Consider the following 20481-nt stretch of genomic DNA (forward strand, 5'->3'; position numbering starts at 1 on the left):
CTTGGCGTCTGCAGCCGTTCCTCTCACAAGAAAAGTTCTTCACAACATGTTGGCAGACGCCTCTCAGAATCTCTTCATATCAACCAGCTCATCTCCTCTCCACGTCTTGCAGCTAGGCTGGACCAAGTTGGGCCCAGTCAACTGCCTGGCAAGAGGCCAGAGGGTGAGGCCTGCAAGGCCCATGAGGCCTGTGCCTTCCCCTCTGCGCCCCTGCCCCGGCTCAGCTTCTTCACATCTTCTCTTCTTTTTTTTTTTTTTTTCCTATTTTCCCCTTCTTAAATAAGTTATCGCAGAGGCGTTATCAGGGAACATTCTGCTACCAATCGGCTCGGCCTTGGCCAGCAGCAGGTCCACCCTAGGCCCGGCCGAGTCCACTGAACAAAGGGGAGCAACTTCTAGCAGTTTCCTACAGAAGCTGCCACCTTAGGACCCCCCTCACTAAAAAAAATACAAAACATACGAACAATGAAAGAAAGTAAATACAGCAGATACGGGCAGAGTGGCGGCACTGACATTACAAGGGAGGATGGATATTTCTTTGGAACATCCCTTGTGAGAGGTCGTGGGATTGGCAGAGGTCTGTTGTGTGTGAGGAGAAGTAATTGTTGCATAAAGGCTACAGGCTGCGGGAAGAGCAGCTGGAAATCTGCCTGGTGGAAAATGACCTGGGAGTTTTGGTCAACAGCTGTCTGAGGATGAGCCGGCAGCGTGCCTGGGTGGCTGAGGTGGCCAATCGCATCCTGGCTTGTATCAGAAACAGCGTGGCCAGCAGGACTGAGGAAGGGATTGTCCTCCTGTACACAGCACTGGTGAGAGTGCACCCCCAATAGTGGGTTCAGTTTTGGGCCTCTCAGGACAAGAAGGACATTGAGTTATCTGGAGCATGTCCAGAGAAGGGCAACGAAGCTGGTGAGGGGTCTGGAGCACAAGTCTGATGAGGAGCAGCTGAGGGAACTGGGGTTGTTTGGAGAAAAGGAGGCTGGAGGAAAGGAGGCTGAGGGGAGACCTTATTGCTCTCTCCAACTGCCTGAAGGGAGCTGGAGCAAGGTGGGTGTCGGTCTCTTCTCCCCAGGAACAAGTGACAGCAAGAGAGCAAACAGCCCCAGGGTGCACCAGGGCAGGTTTGGATTGGCTATTAGGAAAAATCTCTTCACTGAAAGGGTTACCAAGCACTGGAGCAGGCTGCCCAGGGAAGCGTTGAGTCACCATCCCTGGAGGGATCTAAAGACCTTCGGGACACAGCTCAGTGGTGGACTTGGCAGTGCTGGGTTAACGGCTGGGCTCAAGGCTCTTAGGAGTCTCTTCCAACCTAAATGATCCTATGATTCTACCGACCGCTGACGTGAAGCACAGGGAGGTGGGGAACGCTCTTGTGCCGGGCACAGACACTGAAGCTCTGGCAGCACACGAAGCCGTTACCTGACAGCCGTTCACAAGAAGCATTTCCACCTCACCGTGTGCTCCTTGGGTCACGGCCGCGGAGCATGCCAGGAGCACAGGCACCACTGATGCTGGAGGTGAGACATGCGTGGTGCCTCGCCGACCTGCTGCCAGCAGAAGTCCCGTCCCATCCCAGCTGCCTCAGGGGCCGGTTGCCCCAGAAGTCTGTCCCCTCTACTTGTCACGTGCTTTGTTGTGATTGTTTGGAAGAAGCCACCACCCTTTCTGCTTCACCTGGAAGTACATCTGAGCCTTACCTACACGGGGGCCGCCATGTGTATATGTGTATACATTTGTAGTTTTTAATGTATAAGTGTTTATAAAGCCAGAGAAATGAAATACATGCAGTCATTACAGCGCAGGTGTAAAATGGATAAAGCCTTCTTTGATAAAAGCCAGTAGAACGGACAATTAGCGTTACACGTGAGCAGACAGAGCAGTACAAAGCGGGGTGGAGGCCCCGCACTCTGCCAGGCTGCAGCCCTGACGTATCCGGGCAGAGGGACCTTCAGGTGGGCAGAGGGCATCCGAAGGGTGGGGAGGACACAGAGAAGCTGGAAGGTGCCCAAAGGCCATGGACCTCTCCCAGGAGGCCACCAAGGCCTTGGCGCAAATCCTGTCCCGTACAAAGAAGAGCCCAGTCCTGTGGGCTGGACTGGAGGCGGCCTGTCCAGAGGGAGCCTGGGGACTTGTGGTGCCAGAGGAAGGGTCCTTCTGACCCACAGCTCTGCAGTGCTCTAGCAAGAGGTAAAGGAGTAAGGAGGACCAGGGCAGGCTGAAAGAAGTCAGCCGTGCTCTGCAAAAATCTCAGGGAGAAAATCATTGCTGAAGCTTGGAGCTGAACCGGGGACCTTTAGATCTTCAGTGGAATGCTCTCCAGCTCTCCAGCAGAGCTACTTCAGCCTTGCCTCAGCAGCGCTTCTCCATGGCCAAGTGGGCTCCAGGTGTGGAGCAGGTGCCAGTTGACACTGAGAGTGCCAAAATATGTTTGGCCTCAGTTACAAGGGTCATGGTGGCGAAGGCAAGTAGGCAGGCCATGCCTTTTGTCTCTTGCCTCTCGTCCTCCCACCACGTATCACAATAGAGACCCTGGCTCCATCTTAACTGCCTGATGGGTTCTGAAATGCTGCTGTGAAGATTCCAGAAGCCTTCTTCTCTCTACACTGAACAGTCCCTGTTCCCTCAGACTTTCCTCAGGTGGAAAGTTTTCCAGCCGCCTGCACACTGACACAGACCTGGGCTGGTGACCCTTCACTGAACGTGCTCCAGTCGATCAATGTCTCTCCTGTCCTGGGGGCAGGAGGCCCCAAACGCAGTGCACAACTGTGCCCATGGTCTGGTGAGCACTGAATAGAGGGGGAGAATCCCTTCTCTTCATCTCCTGGCCATGCTCCTGTTCATACAGCCAGCATGCTGCTGGCCTTCTTGGCTGCGGGGCTCTCCACTGACTGATATGCAGCTTGTTGTCCACCAAGACCCCCAGAGCTTTTTCTACTGAGCTGCAGACAGGCCAGCACTGGTGCCCAGGGTCAGGACACCCCAGGGGCTGGATTGGGGAGCTCTCCTCTCTGAAATCTATTAGGATCTTGTTGGGCCAGCCTTCCATCCTGTTCATTTTCTTCCACAAGGAAGCCCTCCACTGTATGCTTCGTTCCTTTGCCTCAGTTCTGTGTCATCTGCAAATTCTGTCAGCCACTCCAGGACACTGATAACACCATCAAGTCCCAGGAGAGACCCCAATGCATCCAGTCACTCTCTTACTCCCCTCTTTGCCCACCTCTCAAGACTGCAGCTTCCAAGGTTCCATACAAGAGCATTGTGCGAGATGGTGTGCGCTGGGTTAACCTTGGCTTGAGGCCAGATGCCCAGTCAGCCACGATCTCACTGCCCCTCCTCAACAGTGTCGGTGCCCACAGAGTGAGCAAACCCTGCTCTCCCCAGATCCAGAGGGAAGAAGGCCTGGGCTGCACAGCGCTGGTAGGAGGCCGTGAGACATTATGGTCAGTGGAGATCTGGCAAATAAAGGTGGTGGAGAAGAGAGAGAGAATCCCAGCTCTCCGTGTGCAAACTCACTCCAGCGGGGCAGATGGACACCTGTACAGGATTCCGTGCATGTCCTGAGTAGGAAGAGGTTTTTGTTATCTTAAACGTGCTGTCATTTCCGTTTGCCAAAGGAATTTCGCAACAGCCTCCAAGGTGAAGCCCCAAACACTGCCCTGTCCCTAAGAACTGCTCCACCTGAGCCTGCAGTCTCCTGCACAAACCTTGGGCCACCTCGGGCACCTCAGCTGTCACCAGGGGTTTCCATCTAAAGAACTCCCTGCTGCCCTCCATCTCCAGTAAGGAGGAGGGGAGCTGAGAGAAAGAGCTCACAGGCAAATGCCCTTTTGTGCTGAGCTGAACAGGGGCAAGAGGAATCCCAGCTCCTGTGGGTTTGTGGTGTGCATGGAAGGGAGCTGAGTCCTCTTCTAGCACCAGCACTACAGACCCAGGGTGAGATGCCTGCACTGACTGCGCTGAATCCCTTCCCTCAGCAGGGGTACAGGAGATCCCTCCCTTTGGGTATTCTGCCTGCTGACGGGACAAGGCCAGGGGATATTTAGAGCTGACTCTGTCTGTGAGCAGGAAAATGGCAGTGCTTGGAAAGACGTGACTCTTCTCTCCCAGCTGAGGAGCAAAACCCCCGTGCTGGCTGCAGGCTGTTTGGCAGCAGGTTCCCCTGCAGCCCCAGGGACAGCTGGAGGGAGCCCCAAGGGGACAGAGAAAGTGCTGCCTTGGGCTGGGCCTCTGCTGCTGAGCTGGGCTGGGCTCCTGGCATGGAGGGAGCTGATGGCAAGCGGGCAGTGCTGCAGAGAGACAGCGCCTGAGAGAACTTAAAGGCAGTTGAGAGCGGGAGGATGCTGAGAGGTCAGTGAGGAGAAATCTTCAGAGCCCTCTATGTGGTAAGTCTCTGGGTGCAGGGCAATTTAGCTGTTGTTCCTGGAGAGATCTCCCAGAGCTTGTGCATCTGACAGTTTATGGGATCTGTCAGGAGGGCTCTCGGTTTCTCAAAGGGGAAGTTGGTGCTGCAGAGCAGGGCTTCCCTGCGGCACCATCAAAGGGACAGGCCACGACGGCTGCCTTCTCCCAGGGATGGCTGCAGGGCTGTGCAGGCGGGTGTGCAGGCAGGGGTGCCCAGGGCTGTCCTTCAGAGCAGGGTCCCTGCAGCCCAGGGGCTGTGTGCTGGGGCAGGGACTCTGCCGCCTGCCAGGGTCAGCACTCAGCCTGCCCGGGGAGCTCCCAGCGCTGCTCTGGGAAGAAGCTGTGGCTGGAACGAGTGACCCCTGGCAGGTTAGGGTCCTTCTTCTGTCGCAAGCGTTCTTCATGGGTCAGGACTGCTGACAGCTCCACATTAAACTCCCAGGACATTTCTGGAGAGGAGCTTTCAAAGATGACAGACAAAGCAAGGGTTTCCTTCTTCACTTTCTGCATTCCTGAGCCTTGGCATTAAGGTTTGTATTATTTGGATGGGTGGGAATGGAAATGGATCTGTCAGACGTGGACTATGCTCTGAGACACCTTAGCTGTTACACTAAGAGATGCCAGGTCTACCTCATCATACTCCACAGGAAGGTCCATGAAGTTGCTCCTTGAGCAAAAGTTGCTTTCATGGCCCCCAGTTCATCTCCTGCACTGGAGGAGAGGAGAGAGGGCAGGGAAAGGGTAGTGGAGGTGTTGGATTCAGACAGGACACTGAGACTGCAGGAGCTTTGCACCGGTACATGGACAGGTCTGTGAGAAACCTCATGGAGTCCCCAAGGCACTGCTCAGCCTACAGACAGCACGACAGCATCGCGTCGGTGGCCTCTGTGGGATGTGCTGGAGCTGCTCCTTAGCCCTTGCACACGCAGAGATCCCCCCGGGCAGTGCCCTGCTGTCGGGAGGGGTCTGCAGGGCAGAGCTGAGCACACAGCGCGTGGGATGGGGTCTCTGAGCGGTGGCAGGGAGCTGATCGGGGGACAGAGAAGCAGCTCCCAGCAGGGACAGCTGCAGGCAGCAGAGACATGGGCAGGGAGGGAGAGGGAGCTGCTGCCAGAAACGCTGTGGGAGTGGGGATTCGGGCAGCTCCCTGCCATCCCCTGCAGCGCAGGCTCTTTCCCAGAGCAAACTCCTGGTGTCCTCTGGCACCCAGCACAGCCTCTGCTGTCACGGGCTGTCAGGCTGCGTCTTCTTCTTGGCAGCTTGACCCTCACTGAGGACAAATTCCCCAGCACCTGTCTGTCTGTCCCTCTCCTTCCTCCCTTGGCAGGAGCACTGGGCTGTTTCTCTGTGTTCCTCCTCTTTTCTTTGCTGCCTTAGTCTCCCCCTCCCTCACGGCTTTGGGCTCTGCAGTGTGTGGGGCTGGCAGTGAGGTGGCCCTCACCTCAGGACACCCCATCTTTGTGACTTTGGACTCTTGCCCTGGGAGTGGTGCTGGGATGCGGGCTGCCCTCCGCAAGGTCACAGCACTCCCGTGGACTCTCTGTGCCCCGGAGAGGAGCCCCGTGGAGAAGACACCTCAGGGCTAAGGCCATGACAGTGCTGATCATGGCTTGTATGTGGCAGCTGCCATGAGCCCTGTGTGTCCAGGCTGGGACGGGAGAGCTGGGATACTCCTGCAGCAGAATCAGAGAGATGGTGGAGGGGTCTGCACAGCTGCACTTGGAAACTGGGTTCCTCTGCTCTCAGCAGGATCCAGTTTCTTCTACAGGGAACATCGGAGTGTGATCCTCCTCAGGCTCAAGGAGCTGCAGGGAAAGGGCAGCTGAGAGCAGGGCTGTTGGACAGACCAGCTCTCCGTACCCTGCACTAAGGGACAATCCCTTTGCCTGTCAGCACCCACAGCGTTTCACTTGGAGCGCAGCAAGAACGCCAAGGATTTCTGCCTCAAAAACACTCCTCAGGGGTGGTGAGGCAACTGCAAAAGAGTAAACAAACCCAGATTCCCACAGCTCTGCTCTGCATTCGGGTGAATCGGAAAGGACAATGCTGAGAAGCTCTTTGGTATCAAAAGTGGATTTAATCTGAGATCACTGTGCTCCTATTTGCCTACTGCTGCAGAGCAGGACTGACACCTTCAGAGCCCAGGGCAGAGCCCCCACCTCCCAGTGGCACCCTCAGCCAGCACCACCTGGCCCTCACGAAGGGAGCCCGCCAAAGACATTCCAGTATAGGAAGAGGCACTCTGGGGGTTTTCCATGAGAACTGGAATAGGTTTTGGTCAGAGAAGAGTGCCCTGACTTCTCACTGCCTTTTCCTCCTTGTCCAGGTCCCCACGCACAGAGGGAGCCAATGTCCAACAGCAGCTCCATCACCCACTTCCTCCTCCTGGCCTTCGCAGACACACGGGAGCTGCAGCTCTTGCACTTCTGGCTCTTCCTGGGCATCTACCTGGCTGCCCTCCTGGCCAACGGCCTCATCGTCACTGCCATAACCTGCGACCACCGCCTCCACACCCCCATGTACTTCTTCCTCCTCAACCTCTCCCTCATCGACCTGGGCTCCATCTCCATCACTGTCCCTAAATCCATGGCCAATTCCCTCTGGGATACACGGGCCATCTCCTACTCAGGATGTGCTGCTCAGGTCTTCTTTCTATTCTTCTTGTTAGCTGCAGAGTTTTTTCTTCTCACCGTCATGGCCTATGACCGCTACGTTGCCATCTGCAAACCCCTGCACTACGGGACCCTCCTGGGCAGCAGAGCTTGTGTCCACATGGCAGCAGCTGCCTGGGCCAGTGGGTTTCTAAACGCTGTCCTGCACACAGCCAATACATTTTCACTGCCACTCTACCAGGACAGTGCTGTGGACCAGTTCTTCTGTGAGGTGCCCCGGATCCTGAAGCTCTCCTGCTCAGACTCCTACCTCAGGGAAATTGGAGTCCTTGTGTTTAGTATTTGTTTATTCTTTGTGTGTTTTGTGTTCATTTTTGTGTCCTATATGCAGATCTTCTGGGCTGTGCTGAGGATCCCCTCTGAGCAAGGACGGCACAAAGCCTTTTCCACGTGCCTCCCTCACCTGGCCGCGGTTTCCCTGTTTATCAGCACTGGCATGTTTGCCTACCTGAAGCCTCCCTCCATCTCTTCTACAGCCCTGGACCTGATGGTGGCAGTTCTGTACTCGCTGGTGCCTCCAGCAGTGAACCCCCTCATCTACAGCATGAGGAACCAGGAGCTCAGAGATGCGCTGAAGAAACTGATTCAATCAGTTGTCCCTCAGTACCTATAAGCTGTTTGTGCCTTTTCTGCAGTGATTTCTGATTCCTTTCTGGAACTTTCTCTCTTTTGGGCATTTTATGTTTGATAATCTGGCTTGTCCAGGAATGCCTACATCCACTTCACTTTCCCAGGTGCATGAACCCACCCTGTCTGAGCCAGAGGTCTTTGTACGTTATGTGGCCCTGCAAGGCAGCAAGAAGGCTGCGAGCGGGGCTGCACGTGCACAGGAAGGGCGGTCCAGAACGATTCGCGCGCTTGCTGACGCAACACCTCGTGCTAGGTGCAGATAGGTACATGGGCATAGGGGGTGGGTGCGTTCGCGTGCGTAGCGGGTGTACGCGCTTGTGTAGTGGATGGACGGGTATATATTGCAATGTGACGCAGCAGTAAGTTGAGAGCTGACTCCACGGCATCCGTGTCTGTGTCATCCCGTGTCTGTGATGGGATCCCGGTAGGGGGGGTCGTTATGTTGTCGCGCAGTGACAGTGTAGGGCTAAATTTCTCAGCATCAGCTCTGCATTCAGGCTCGCAGGACAACAGGAGTTTGCTTGCAAGATAACAGGAAGACTCTAATCCTATTGTTTAACCAAAGTTCCATTTTTCGGGTGGTGGTTTGATGTCTCTGTGGCATACGGCGACAAAGTAAGGAGCGAGACAGCAAGCGAGTCAAAGTGCAGCACTGAGGGCACGTTTATTATTATAAGCAGTGTTTTATACTCTTTACCTGGATGCTCTTTGTCTACGATTTCTATTCCTATAGGACAACTATTTGCATGATCTCTACCCCCCCACTATTTGTCCAGTTAGCTTCACACTCCTGATTGATGTTGTAGCATTGTTATTCATCACTTACTTCTTACTTTGTCCATCGTACCGTTGCTTCTCAGCACGTAATCTTGCTTTGGCCGTTGTGCTCAGGTCCTGTTCGCTTCGATACATTCACCCATATTCCATCTGCATTACTCACTTTGCTCCATTCGCTCACATCAATGCACTTGCTCGTATTCCCATCCACTACATTTCCCCCTTTTTGTTTAAGAGAGCCAAAGCAAGCGCTACATTGACATGCAAAAGCATAACCTTGTTAATACTGCGTTCCATCATTCGTTGCACACAAGTTAAAAAACATGGAGTACAGATACAAATCAGAAAAAAGACAAATATCCCTGATAAGCATAAAATAACAAGTCTTTTAAGCCATAGCCCAAGGTTCCCAAACCATGGAAGAAAACCAAAGAAGTCCTCTTCTGAATGTAACTTCAATTGCTGGGTCAAAGCCTTCAGTTGATCAATACTCGCGTGAATTGATCCCGAGTGGTCACTAAGGTTCATACAATACAGGCCTTCGAAACCCTGACATCCGTGGCCTTGAGCTAAGAGTAGAAAATCAATCGCTGCTCAGTTCTGTAATGTAGCATGCCTTATTCAGTTAATATCCATTAATAGGCCTTGCAAAATGATACTAGTTACATTGCTTTCTCTAGCAAGCCAAAATTCTAACTTATTAATCATATTTAATGCGTGTGCAGTCCCTATGGATGCAATTAAGGAACCAAAAATTCTATCAGCTGCATTCCAGAATTGTACATTTGAATCATGGTTCTCTGGGAACGTTTTTACAGCTCGTCTCATACGATGACTGTTGTAGTTCAGCCCCGATCGGGACCAGACTACGCAGTCTCTCTCTCACTCCCCCCATCCTCCGAGAGAATAGGGAGAGATAATATAAGGAAAAACGGCTTGAGGTTTGAGATAAGGACAGGGAGAAATCCTTAAAGTTACCGTTATGGGCAAAACAGACTTGACTTGGGGAAAACTATTCATTTATTACTACAAACAGCAGGATAATGAGACAGAGAACAAGATAACGTCCCCCCACCCCTCCCTCTTCCCAGGCTTAACATTATCTCTACTACCTTCCCCCCCAAGCAGCACAGGGGGGAAGAGGGAATGGGGGTTGCAGTCAGTTCATCATGCGTTGTTTTACGCCACTGCTTCACCGTCAGGGGAAGAACTCCTCACATTCCTCCCCTGCTTCGTTGTGGGGTCCCACCCCTATGCCACAGTCCTTCGTGAAACTGCTCCGGTGTGGGTCATCTCTTCCACGGGGTACAGTCTCTCCAGAATGCCTCCCGAGTGGGCCCGCCACGGGCCACAGCCTCCTTCAGGCCTCCACATCCCCCGATGTGGGGTCTTCCACGGGCTCCAAGTGGATCTCTGCTCCTCCGTGGACCTCCATGGGCTGCAGGGGGACAACCTGCTCCACCATGGTTGTCACCACGGGCTGCAGGGGAATCTTGGCCAGGAGCCGCATTACTCCTCCCCCTCCTTCTGAACTGACCTTGGCGTCTGCAGCCGTTCCTCACAACAGGCTGGCAGATGTCTCTCAGGATGTTTTTAGATCTTATTCACTTATCATCTCCTCTCCACTTCTTGCAGCCAGGCCGGGCCCAGTCGGGCCCAGTCGGCCGCCTGGCGAGAGGCCAGAGGGCCTGCAAGGCCCATGAGGCCTCCGCCTCCCCCTCTCCGCCTCTGCCCCCGCTCAGCTTCTTCACATCTTCTCTTCTCCTTTTTTTTCTGTTTTCCCCTACTTAAATACGTTATTGCAGAGGCGTTATCACGGAACATTCTGCTACCAATCGGCTCGGCCTTGGCCAGCAGGAGGTCTGCCCTAGGCCCGGCCAAATCCACTGAACAAAGGGGAGCGACTTCTAGCAGTTTCTTACAGAAGCTACCACCTTAGGCCCCCCTCACTATACAAAACCACAACAATGACTGAGTTGATATGTCAAATTATGAGATGGGATATTAGGACGAAATAGCGTTAGTTGGCCAAAAGCATATGGTCCTCCCACAGCCTTCCCAGGACTACCTTTCCATGCCCTATGCCCACAAATAAAAAAAAAATATCTTCAGGAAGGCCAATAGCATCAATTCCAGGGATAATCTTACTTGATGCAGTGTTACTACACCAAGTCCAGTTCTTAAAAAAATTTCTGTGTGGTGAAACATCCAACCCAGAACTATTCATGTATATTTTAGCTGTGTAGTTCAAAGAGAAACAAATGTGACTTTTCAATGTACCCAAAATGTCCAATTCCTGTGGTTGAATTGGTAAGGCTGGAAAATCATGTGTCACATTTAGTGAGGTATTATACCAACCTCGTGATTGTGAGGTGGTCTTTCGCCGTGTCTCATGACACCACCAGAGAGGCTCAATGACACCTGTTTTTTTTCAGGGACTTTGCACTGAGACATTGTAAAAAGTATCTAATTCCTGACTTGCTAATGGTACGCCTACCAAACAGGTACGAAAAGGAGCGGTTGGTGTAGCCATAGAAAGACGCACGGTACTTTAGTTGGTTGCTTTAGCAAGAACCAGCCAGACATTGCTATTAGGTGCATTCAAGCTGACAGCGGGCAATCCTGTGACTCCTCTGATGAATCCGAGACGTAGGGTCGCACAAAACGCGATGGAACCCATTGCAGTCGATCACCTGTAGAAACACAAGCATATCCCCGACCCCAAGTTATTAAATCTTTGGATCCTTCCCATTGTCCTGTAATTGGATTCTTTACCCTTACCAATGGTTTACTTTGAAAAGGTATGGATAACCCATGTTGTTTTTCATATTTTGACATATACCTCTCATCTTGATTCAAAAAATTAAGGACTTAAGTTGCTTTCCATAACCTTTCCTGTGGAGATTCCAACCCCATATTCCCCCTTTTCTGTTTATTGAGCTGTTCTTTCAAAATCTTGTGAGTTCGCTCAATAATTGCTTGACCTGTGGGTGAATGAGGAATACCTGTGACATGTTCAATACCCCATTGTTGTAAAAATACTGGAACGTGTGCAGAGCTATAAGCAGGCCCATTGTCAGTCTTCACTCATCGTGGAACACCTAAAATTGCAAAACAGGTTAGCCAAGGTTTACAAACATCACGTGCACTTTCTCCCATGTGTGCAGTAGCAACGAGATACCCAGAAAAAGTATCTACTGTTACATGCACATTTTTCATTTTTGCAAACTCTCCAAAGTGTGTGACATCTGTTTGCCACAACTCGTTACCTTTAATTCCACGTGGGTTAACTCCTTTCTCTGCAGGCAACGGGGCTATGAGTTGACAATCAGGACAGGCTGCAAGAACACTACGTGCCTGAGTCATGGTTAGCTGAAAATGTCTTTGAAGTGCTCTAGCATTTTGATGATAAAAGGAATGTGACAAATTAGCTTGCTCAAATCTATTAGGAACTATTGCAAACATGGTGTAGAAATCTGCTAATTGATTACCTTCTGTTATAGGACCAGGTAAATCAGTATGAGATCGAACATGCATCACATAGAAATCATGCTTTCTTTGATCTATTAGAGACCAAAGCATGCAAAGTTCAGCCATTAAAAAAGAGTTCTCCACATTCTTAATCATTGAATAATCAAGTCTCGCTACTATCCCTGCTGCATGAAACGAATCTGTGACAAGATTAACAGGGTCATCGTTAAATTTTAACAAGCCATGTTTACTGCAACCAACTCAATTACTTGAGTTGAGCCTTGCGGAACAATTTTTACTTCATGTTGCCATTCTGCCTCTGGGGATGGTTTCCATCCCATGGCTGCTTTCCTTGATTTGCCAGAGCCATCTGTAAAGACAGTAATGCCTTGTACAGGGGTTGGTCTGCAACGTAATTTTGTATACAGGGGCAATTTAGTAATTTCAGCCCAAATTCGATGTGTGGGATAATGAATAGAGATTTGGCCTTGAAAGTCAGCCAAAGCAATTTGCATATTGAGATTTTTCAGCAGGAAGCCAATTCAAATTTTCTTTGGTTGCAGGAACAAAAATTACACATGGATCTATTCCATCAAGAGCCTGTAATCTGGCCCTTCCCTTTTGTATCAATTTAGCATAAGCTTCAAGAATTGTTACCACCGTTTTTGATTGAGAATGTGGCAAAAAGAGCCATTCAATTACTCGTAGAGGGTCTTTTGCACTCTCTTCCCATTGAAACAGAACTGCAAAAGGCTGAAAGACATTAGCAATTATTGACAACATGATTGGTAGTTCAAGGAGACATCACCATCCTTGACGATTTTCGATTGCCTGTGGAAAGAAAAAATAGTGAAAAAACAGTCCATTAAATCAATCACTGGTAAAGGCCAATTGGCTGGAAGCATAGATGGTGAGGGCATCCCTGGCTGAAGAGCTCCCATAGGCTCAATTACAGCATTAATTGCTCTGAGGTCCTGTAGCAAGCACCATCTACCCTTCTTTTTTGGAATACAAAACACAGGAGTGTTCCAAGGGCTCAGGGAGGGCGTGATGTGGCCAGCTGCCAACTGCTCCTCCACTAGCCTATGCAGTTGTTCCAGGCATTCTCGACGTAGGGGCCATAGGTCAACCCACACAGGTTGTTGTGTTGGCCAGGTGAGTTTGAAAATCGGTTGCTGCCAGGCTCTGATCGGTTGTTTGATGTTCTCTGCATACAATTTCTCTGTTTTGGTTCTGCTATGTGGACTGTAGTTCCGAACTGTCCAAGCACGTCTCGACCCCATAAGGTGCACGGAACTGGAGCAATGAAAGGAGCAGCACGGGCTACCTGTCCATCTGGTCCGATGATCTCTCGAAGATGTGCACTTTGTCTTGGTCACTGCATTCTTCATATTCCCACAATCGTGGAGGCAGGGTCTGCTGTGGGCCATTCTGGCGGCCAGGCAGAACTCTGGATGATAGAGACATCCGCACCAGTATCTACAAGTCCTGTAAAACAGCGTCCATCAATGGCGCATGTTATCATAGGTTGTGTCCCCTTTATAGATTTTGTCCACAATACCTGCGGTTTTCCAGTGCTGTCAAAACCTTTTTTACCTGTATGTCCCAATTTCCCAGAAGTTTCCCCTTAAAAAGGTACAAGATGAGCGATACGCTGTCCTGCTGAGATAAACAAGGAGGCACCGGTGTCCATGTCATGATTTGAATTTCTCCACTGTAATCTGAATCAATGATTGCAGGTAAAACAACAAGTCCCAGTTTAGTGGTTGATGACTTACCAATTAGCAAAGCATGCATCCCTTTTCCATCGGACCCCAAACTCCCGTCGGGATAAGAATTACATCAGTTGTTGTTATTGTAGCTGAGTGGGCAGCGGCCAGCTCCAGCCCCACACTCCCTGCGGTGGCTGGAGTGAGGTCGCCCACCACACAGTGTGACACATATTTATTTGATTGTCCGGGGCGCGCGGCCTCGCCCCCCGCCTCACATTTCCTCAGTGATCTGATAAGGGCTGTCCATCAGCGTGATATCTGGAATGACATTCGTTAGACCAATGTTTTCCTTTCCTACAATGACGACATTTTTGGGGTGGAAAATTTTTTCCGTCTGCATTTTTCGGGCAATCTCTCTTTAAATGTCCCAAAGCACCATAACAACAGCACCTGCCTTGTCCTGACCTTTGTTCTGGCTTTGTTAGTGAGGGGGGGCATGAGGTGGTAGCTTCGATAGGAAACTGCTAGAAGTCGCTCCCCTCTGTTCAGTGGACTCGGCTGGGCCTAGGGCGGACCCGCTGCTGGCCAAGGCCGAGCCAATTGGTAGCAGAATGTCCCGTGATAATGCTTCCGCGATAACGTATTTAAGTAGGGGAAAACAGAAAAAAAAAAGGAGAGATGTGGAGCAGCTGAGCGGGGGGCAGAGAGGGGGAGGCGCAAGCCTCATGGGCCTTGCAGGCCTCACCCTCTGGCCTCCCACTGGGCAGCCAACTGGGCCCAACTCGGCCCGGCCTGGCTGCAAGAAGTGGAGAGGAGATGAGAAGTGAATAAGATGTAGAAAGATCCTGAGAGGCATCTGCCAGCCTGTTGTGAGGAACGGCTGCAGACGCCAAGGTCAGTGAAGAAGGAGGGGGAGGAGTAATATGGCTCCTGGCCAAGATTCCCCTGCAACTCGTGGTGAAGACCATGGTGGAGCGGGTTGTCCCCCTGCAGCCCATGGAGGTCCACGGAGGGGCAGAGATCCACCTGCAGCCCGTGGAGGACCCCACGCCGGAGCAGGTGGAGGCCTGAAGGAGGCTGTGGCCCGTGGAGGACCCACTGGGGCAGCCGTTCTGGAGGGACTGCACCCCGTGAAAGAGATGACCCACGCCGGAGCAGTTTCACGAAGGACTGTGGCCCGTGGAAGGGACCCCACGCTGGAGCAGAGGAGGAATGCGAGGAGTTCTTTCCCCGACGATGACACAGCGGCATAAAACAACGTGCGATGAACTGACCGTGACCCCCATTCCCTTCCCCCCACCATGCCGCTCGGGAGGGGAGGTAGTATAGATAATGTTAAGCCCGGGAAGAGGGAGGGTTATCTTGTTCCCTGCCTCATTCTCCTGCTAGTTTTAGAAATAAATGAAGAGTTTTCCCCAAGTCAAGTCTGTTTTGCCCATGACGGTAACTTTAAGGATTTCTCCCCGTCCTTATCTCAAACCTTGAGCCGTTTTTCTTATATCATCTCCTCCTCTTCTTTCAGAGGGTGGGGGGAGCGAGAGAGAGACTGCGTAGTCTGGTCCCGATCGGGGCTGAACTACGACAGGTAGTAAAAGCTTTTTTCCTCCCAGAGGCTGCTGGAAGATGTAGAACACAGAAAAGGATGCCCTTGTAAAATGCCAGAGTTAAACATAAGGTTCCCAGCATGACAAATGATAAGAAAACAGAGTCCGTTTTCCAAAGCAGGCTGGTGTCAGAGCACGACAGGTTGAATAAGGGGGAGCTGTCCCAAAAAAAAAATGGTGGATCTTGTTTGAGCCACAGCAAGTCAGCTCGGAGAGGAGGACCAGGCCGTAACTCACGAGTGCGAAGCCTATGACCCAAGCAGCAACAACCAGGTGGATGCAGAGCTGAGGCTTCATGATGGCAGCGTAACGCAAAGGCTGGCAGATGGCAACACAGCGGTCAAAGGACATGACAACAAGTAGAACAAACTCTGTACAGCACAGGGCGAAATAGAAATAGGATTGGGCAAAGCAGCTGCTCAGTGAGATTGTTCTCCTACCAGAACTCAGGATCGTGAACAGTTTGATGCTTATGGACGATGTAAAACAGATTTCCAGGAAGGCCAGATTGCTGATGAAAAAGTACATGGGGGTTTGCAGGCGGTGGTCCACACACACGAGGAAAATGATGGTTGCGTTCCCCATCACTATTGTCAGGTATATCGGCAGAAACGCCAGAGAGGGAAATAGCTGTAGTCTTTGATCAAGCCCAGAAACCCCCCAGGATGAACCTAGTCACTGCAGTTTCGTTTTCAGGTCCCATGCTGAATTTCAATTCATCCTGTGGGACAGGCACCTGGCAAAAACCAAGTGTGATAGTTTCAGTCTGGATGAAAGAGTCTATCCTTCCTTCTCTGCTTCTTTCCTTTTTTGCAGCCTTCCGGTATAACACAGAGATAGTTCTTCAAGCATTTCTCACACTCTGATTTTTCCGTTTCACATTTTGGAGAGAGTCATCAGAGAATTTATTGTCTTTTCTCTACCTTTTTCAAACACTCATAAAGAATTCTTTCTCCGGAACTGATGTGCGGATCAAACTCTACAACTCGGAGAGAGTTCTAAAGCAGGCATGTTTATTCGGCATCTGGTGCGTGGGGGATCGCTCCTCCAAAAGCACGCACACCAACAGCACATTTTACCCCAAATTTATATGGTGCAGGTACACATATCCATAGGATTGCACAATACAGACATACATGTGCATGAGTAAGGCTGGGTTATTAAAAAACCACTTGTGTTAGCATTTCAGATCTGTCTCTGGTGGGCATTTACTTCTTCAGGGGTCTGATCTTCCTCTAGATGAACTTTAGTCATTCACCCATGCTCTCCTTTCACTGGGTGATTTCAGCAGTTTTCTCGACTTCTGAATGAATGTGTGGTGGAACTAACATTCCATCCTTTGCTAGACATATTAGTCCTTGACACATACCAGCCCCTGATAAGCTTAAGTGAGTTTCAAGGCAAACAGGATTGTTAGGCATTCTCTAGCGGACAGTCAGTCCCCTACATCAAGCAATATTTAGCAGACCTTTAATTCCCTGTATCAGTTGGAGAGGCTGAGAGACATGGAGTTCTTCAGCCTGGTGAAGGGGTGGCTGAGAGAACAACAGTAGTAGCTCAAACAGCTTGAAAATTTCTTACTAAGATGATGGCACTATATTTTGGTGGTGAGAAACAGCATGAGAAGGAATAAACATCAGAAACTGCAGCTTTGGAGGACCAGAGTGGACCTGAGGATAAAGAAATGTCATCCTGAGGGTAGTGCTGTGGTGCAAAAGTTCCTCAGAGGGATTCTGGACCAGCCCGTGGCTTTGTGATTCAAAGAAGAGCTCCTGGGGATGGAGAGACACCAGTACCGGGAGGGACATCCTGCTGTGAGAACAAGGTTGGGGTCTTTGTCCCCTTGGCTATGGCTGATGACCCTGCCATTGAGGCCTAACAGGAGACACATCATCCTCAGGGCAATGGGGTGTTGTTGTCTACTCACACCCACCCCAGGAGGCCAGGAGCTGTGAAACCATTCTCCTTCACTTGGCATTGCACCTCCCACATGTGCAGGAAGAGCCCTGAGCAACACCTAAGGGACAAGAGCTCCCTTCCCTAGGGATGGGGCTCAGGCCTTGCTCATCATCTTTTGTCAAACAAACCAAGGGTTTTCTCAGCACCAGCGTTGCCTGGTCCTTACCTCTGCCTGCCTCTTATCATGGCCTCCAGTTATCTGCTGTAACAAGTCCATGGAGAGGCTGTGCCAGTTGTGGCCCTCAGAGGGACCCAGTAATGCTTCAAGGTCCTTTGGGTTTTGCTTCCGACTTTGATTCCTTGAAAGGTTTGTGCAAATCTCCTCGCAGTCGCTCAGGTTCACGGACTCAGCACCCAAAGCACCCTGGGGCTCATTACCGTGCAGAAAGATGTCATGTGCCTTTTGGTTTCTACACATGTTTTCAAGTCTTCATGTCTTGTAGAGCTAAGTGGAGATGTTTCAGGGACGTCAGTAAAGAGGTCACAGAGTACTTAATAAAAAGTTAGCTTTGCTTCTTAAGGGCATTTTGCCTGCTTCTCCAGTCTACTGAAGAAGGGAGAGCAGCACTCTGCAACGGACGTTGATCCAGGCTGTCTCCTAAGGAGGTCTGGCAAGGAAGGAAAAGCAGTCCCTTGAACTCTGCTTGGACAACCTTGCTCCTCACCACCCCAAGCCCAGCAGTGCCCTCATCGGCCACCTGACAGAAAGGTAAGAAAGGACAGATGTAAACACAATTCACGGTTAATTAGACTCCAGAAAGATGAAGCACGTTTCTAACTCCCTGAGGCTCAAAGCAGAAACCAGACCGGTGAATGACCAAAGAGCCAGCAGATGAGGAAACCTGGGAGCCATGGGAAGGGCCTGCATTCATTTAGTCTGCTGAAAGACGTCCTTAGACATCAGGAGAGGTGGAAACACCGGAATGAGGAGGGACATGAAATAACAGAGTAGTGGTGATGCACGTACAGGGGAAGGCCAATGCTTCTCCTCCTGCCATAAGTACACTTCCTCGCAGGTTCCATTCTGTCATGGTGGGGAAACATTGCCGTTTCTTAAAAGCGCTGGAATGCTTCAGCTGAGGAAAATGTGCTTGTATGTTTTATCTAAATGTAAAAAATAAGATAGTGCACCTTTGCAGTACCATACTAGCTGTCTGGCCATGAACAGGCAGTGCCACTTTTAGGGGCCCCGGGGTACCTGAGGTGCTGGCCTGGGATTGGCATCTGTCACACAGGACCTGTGGGAGACCAGAGCTCCTTGCAAGCTGCAGGTGACGGCTGGGCAGGAGTTCCCAGGGCATCTGCACTGGCACCGGGTGTCTGTGTCCCTGCAGCTGAAAATATTTGTGTCCTACATCCATTCCCAATCCTGGAAAACTTTTTCCATTTCAAAAAACAGTGAGAAAACCCAGAAAAGTGAGCAAAAGCTGGAAAGTCTGCTGACACATTCCTTTGCTTTGCATGTTTGTCTTCAGCTCTTCTTCTTTTCATTTGCATTGATATTTACTGACATCTGACAGCCCGACAGGCACAAAAACACGATCATTCTGTGTGGTGCACAGAGCCCCTTGCCCCCCTTCCCCAGCCCAATTCCTTGCCCAGGACTTTTCACTGTTTCACAGAGGGAGTCGCGCTGAGGTGCTGACTCTTCTCCACTGGTATAGAAATTGGTGTAAATGGTCACTTGCAGCCCAGGAGATTTCCTGTCCCTAAACCAGAAGGTTTCTGCTCTAGTTAGAAACAAAGCTCAGCATCATCAAAAGATTATAAGAGAAGTGAGGTTGGAAGGGACCTCGGGACGTCTGCAGTCCCACGTGCTCAGAAACAGGGTCAGACCAAGGTGTTCAGGGCTTGATTCAGTCCGAGTTACAAAACCCAGTTGGAGATGTCCTTGGTCCTTGCAGGGGGGTTGGACTGGATGACCTTTGAAGGTCCCTTCCAACCCTTCTATGATTCTATGCTTCTATGATTCTTTTCAATGATTCTGTGATTTTTATTGTCCAAAGTCTCAGCTTTAGTTTGTAAAGTCTCCTTTTCAGAGTCCAAACCACATCTAGAGTGTCCAAAGCCTTGTGTTCAGACTCCAAAGCCTCGTTTATTTGATCCAGACAGTTGGTTTTCAGGTCCAAATTGTATCTTGAGAGTCCAAACTCTCCTTTTTATGATCCAAATGCCTCCTTTTGGACCAAAAGCTTCAATTTAGGTGCCATGCTTTGGTTCTAGGGTTGAAAGCCCCATTTCTACGGTGCAAACTCTCAATTTTCGGTTCCAGGACCTCACGTGTGAGTTCCAAAGCCTACTTTTAAGTTTCAAAGATTCACCTTAAGGGCCCAGAGCATCCCATTTAATGCATGAAGTCTTATTTTGCAGGTCCAAAGCCTCATATTGAGAGTCCAAAGCCTGATTTATAGGGTCCAGAGGCTCACTTTTGGGACCAAAGCCTCATTTTTAGCTTCCAAAGCCTCCTTTTCAGGGACCAAAGCCTCATTTTAAGGACTCGGTTTTCAGATTTTTAAGGGGCAAGGCCTTAGGGTTTGGTACCAAAGCAAGAGTTGAGGGTTCAAACCCTATTTTTGTGCTTCAAAGCCTCATTTTCACTTTCAAACCCTCATTTTCAGGGCCCAAATCTGCATTTGCAAGTTCCAAACCCTCATTTTGCGGGTGCAAAGCCCGGGGTTTTTTTTCAGCTCTAAGCCCTAATTAGAGTGCCCAAATCTTCATACGCTGGACAGCGGGTTGCCCGGGCAACAGATCACTGTGGGGACCCTTTGTGACCTCACTTTGTGACAGCCCGCGGTGCTGCATATACCCAGCGCAGCCCCCACCCCACAGTGTCTGGCAGGACAGCAACGGGACAGGGCAGGAGCGTGGGTCTGGCGAGGAGCCCCTGAGCGCAGCCCACGTCTTTTCCCGCTGCCCCGAGCAGCCCCGCAGCACTGAGACGTTTCCCCGAGGCTTCCCCAACCCTTTCCTCCATCCCACAAGATGGAAAGGAGACCCCCCAGCCGTCCCAGGGTGGCCTGGGAGGAGGTGAGGGCTCCCAAAAGGAGCAGCAGGGCCCAGCCACTAAAATACGGTGAGTGAGTGGCCCCCGGGCTGGCAGCAGGACGCGGACCTTTCCAGCCCATCTGCAAGCCAGTTCCTCAGCCCTGAGGAACCCTCGGGGTTCTCCCTGACGTGTGGTGCTGCAGCCTCGCAGCCCTTTTGCTGAGCACTCTCAAGGCCGGACACCCCCAGGGAGACCGTGCCAGGGGA

At 51.0% G+C, this 20481-nt stretch overlaps 2 protein-coding genes across 2 annotated transcripts; one reads left to right on the forward strand and one right to left on the reverse strand.

Annotated features, from left to right (window-relative positions):
• The first annotated feature begins 6750 nt into the window (after positions 1-6750).
• Positions 6751-7686, forward strand: LOC104474593 (olfactory receptor 14A16). Its single transcript, XM_010130371.2, has one exon. The coding sequence runs from the start codon at positions 6751-6753 to the stop codon at positions 7684-7686; it is 936 nt and encodes a 311-aa protein (XP_010128673.2).
• A 6248-nt stretch (positions 7687-13934) lies between these two features.
• Positions 13935-15970, reverse strand: LOC147599784 (olfactory receptor 6E1-like). The gene is given in 4 exon segments (XM_086753561.1): positions 13935-14017; positions 15310-15439; positions 15442-15918; positions 15920-15970. Coding segments are annotated over 4 exon segments (741 nt in total).
• Between the last annotated feature and the right edge of the window lie 4511 nt (positions 15971-20481).

Source organism: Chlamydotis macqueenii, chromosome 8 (genome assembly GCF_036417535.1).
Source record: "Chlamydotis macqueenii isolate bChlMac1 chromosome 8, bChlMac1.mat, whole genome shotgun sequence".
In the NCBI taxonomy this organism is placed as follows: Eukaryota; Metazoa; Chordata; class Aves; order Otidiformes; family Otididae; genus Chlamydotis; species Chlamydotis macqueenii.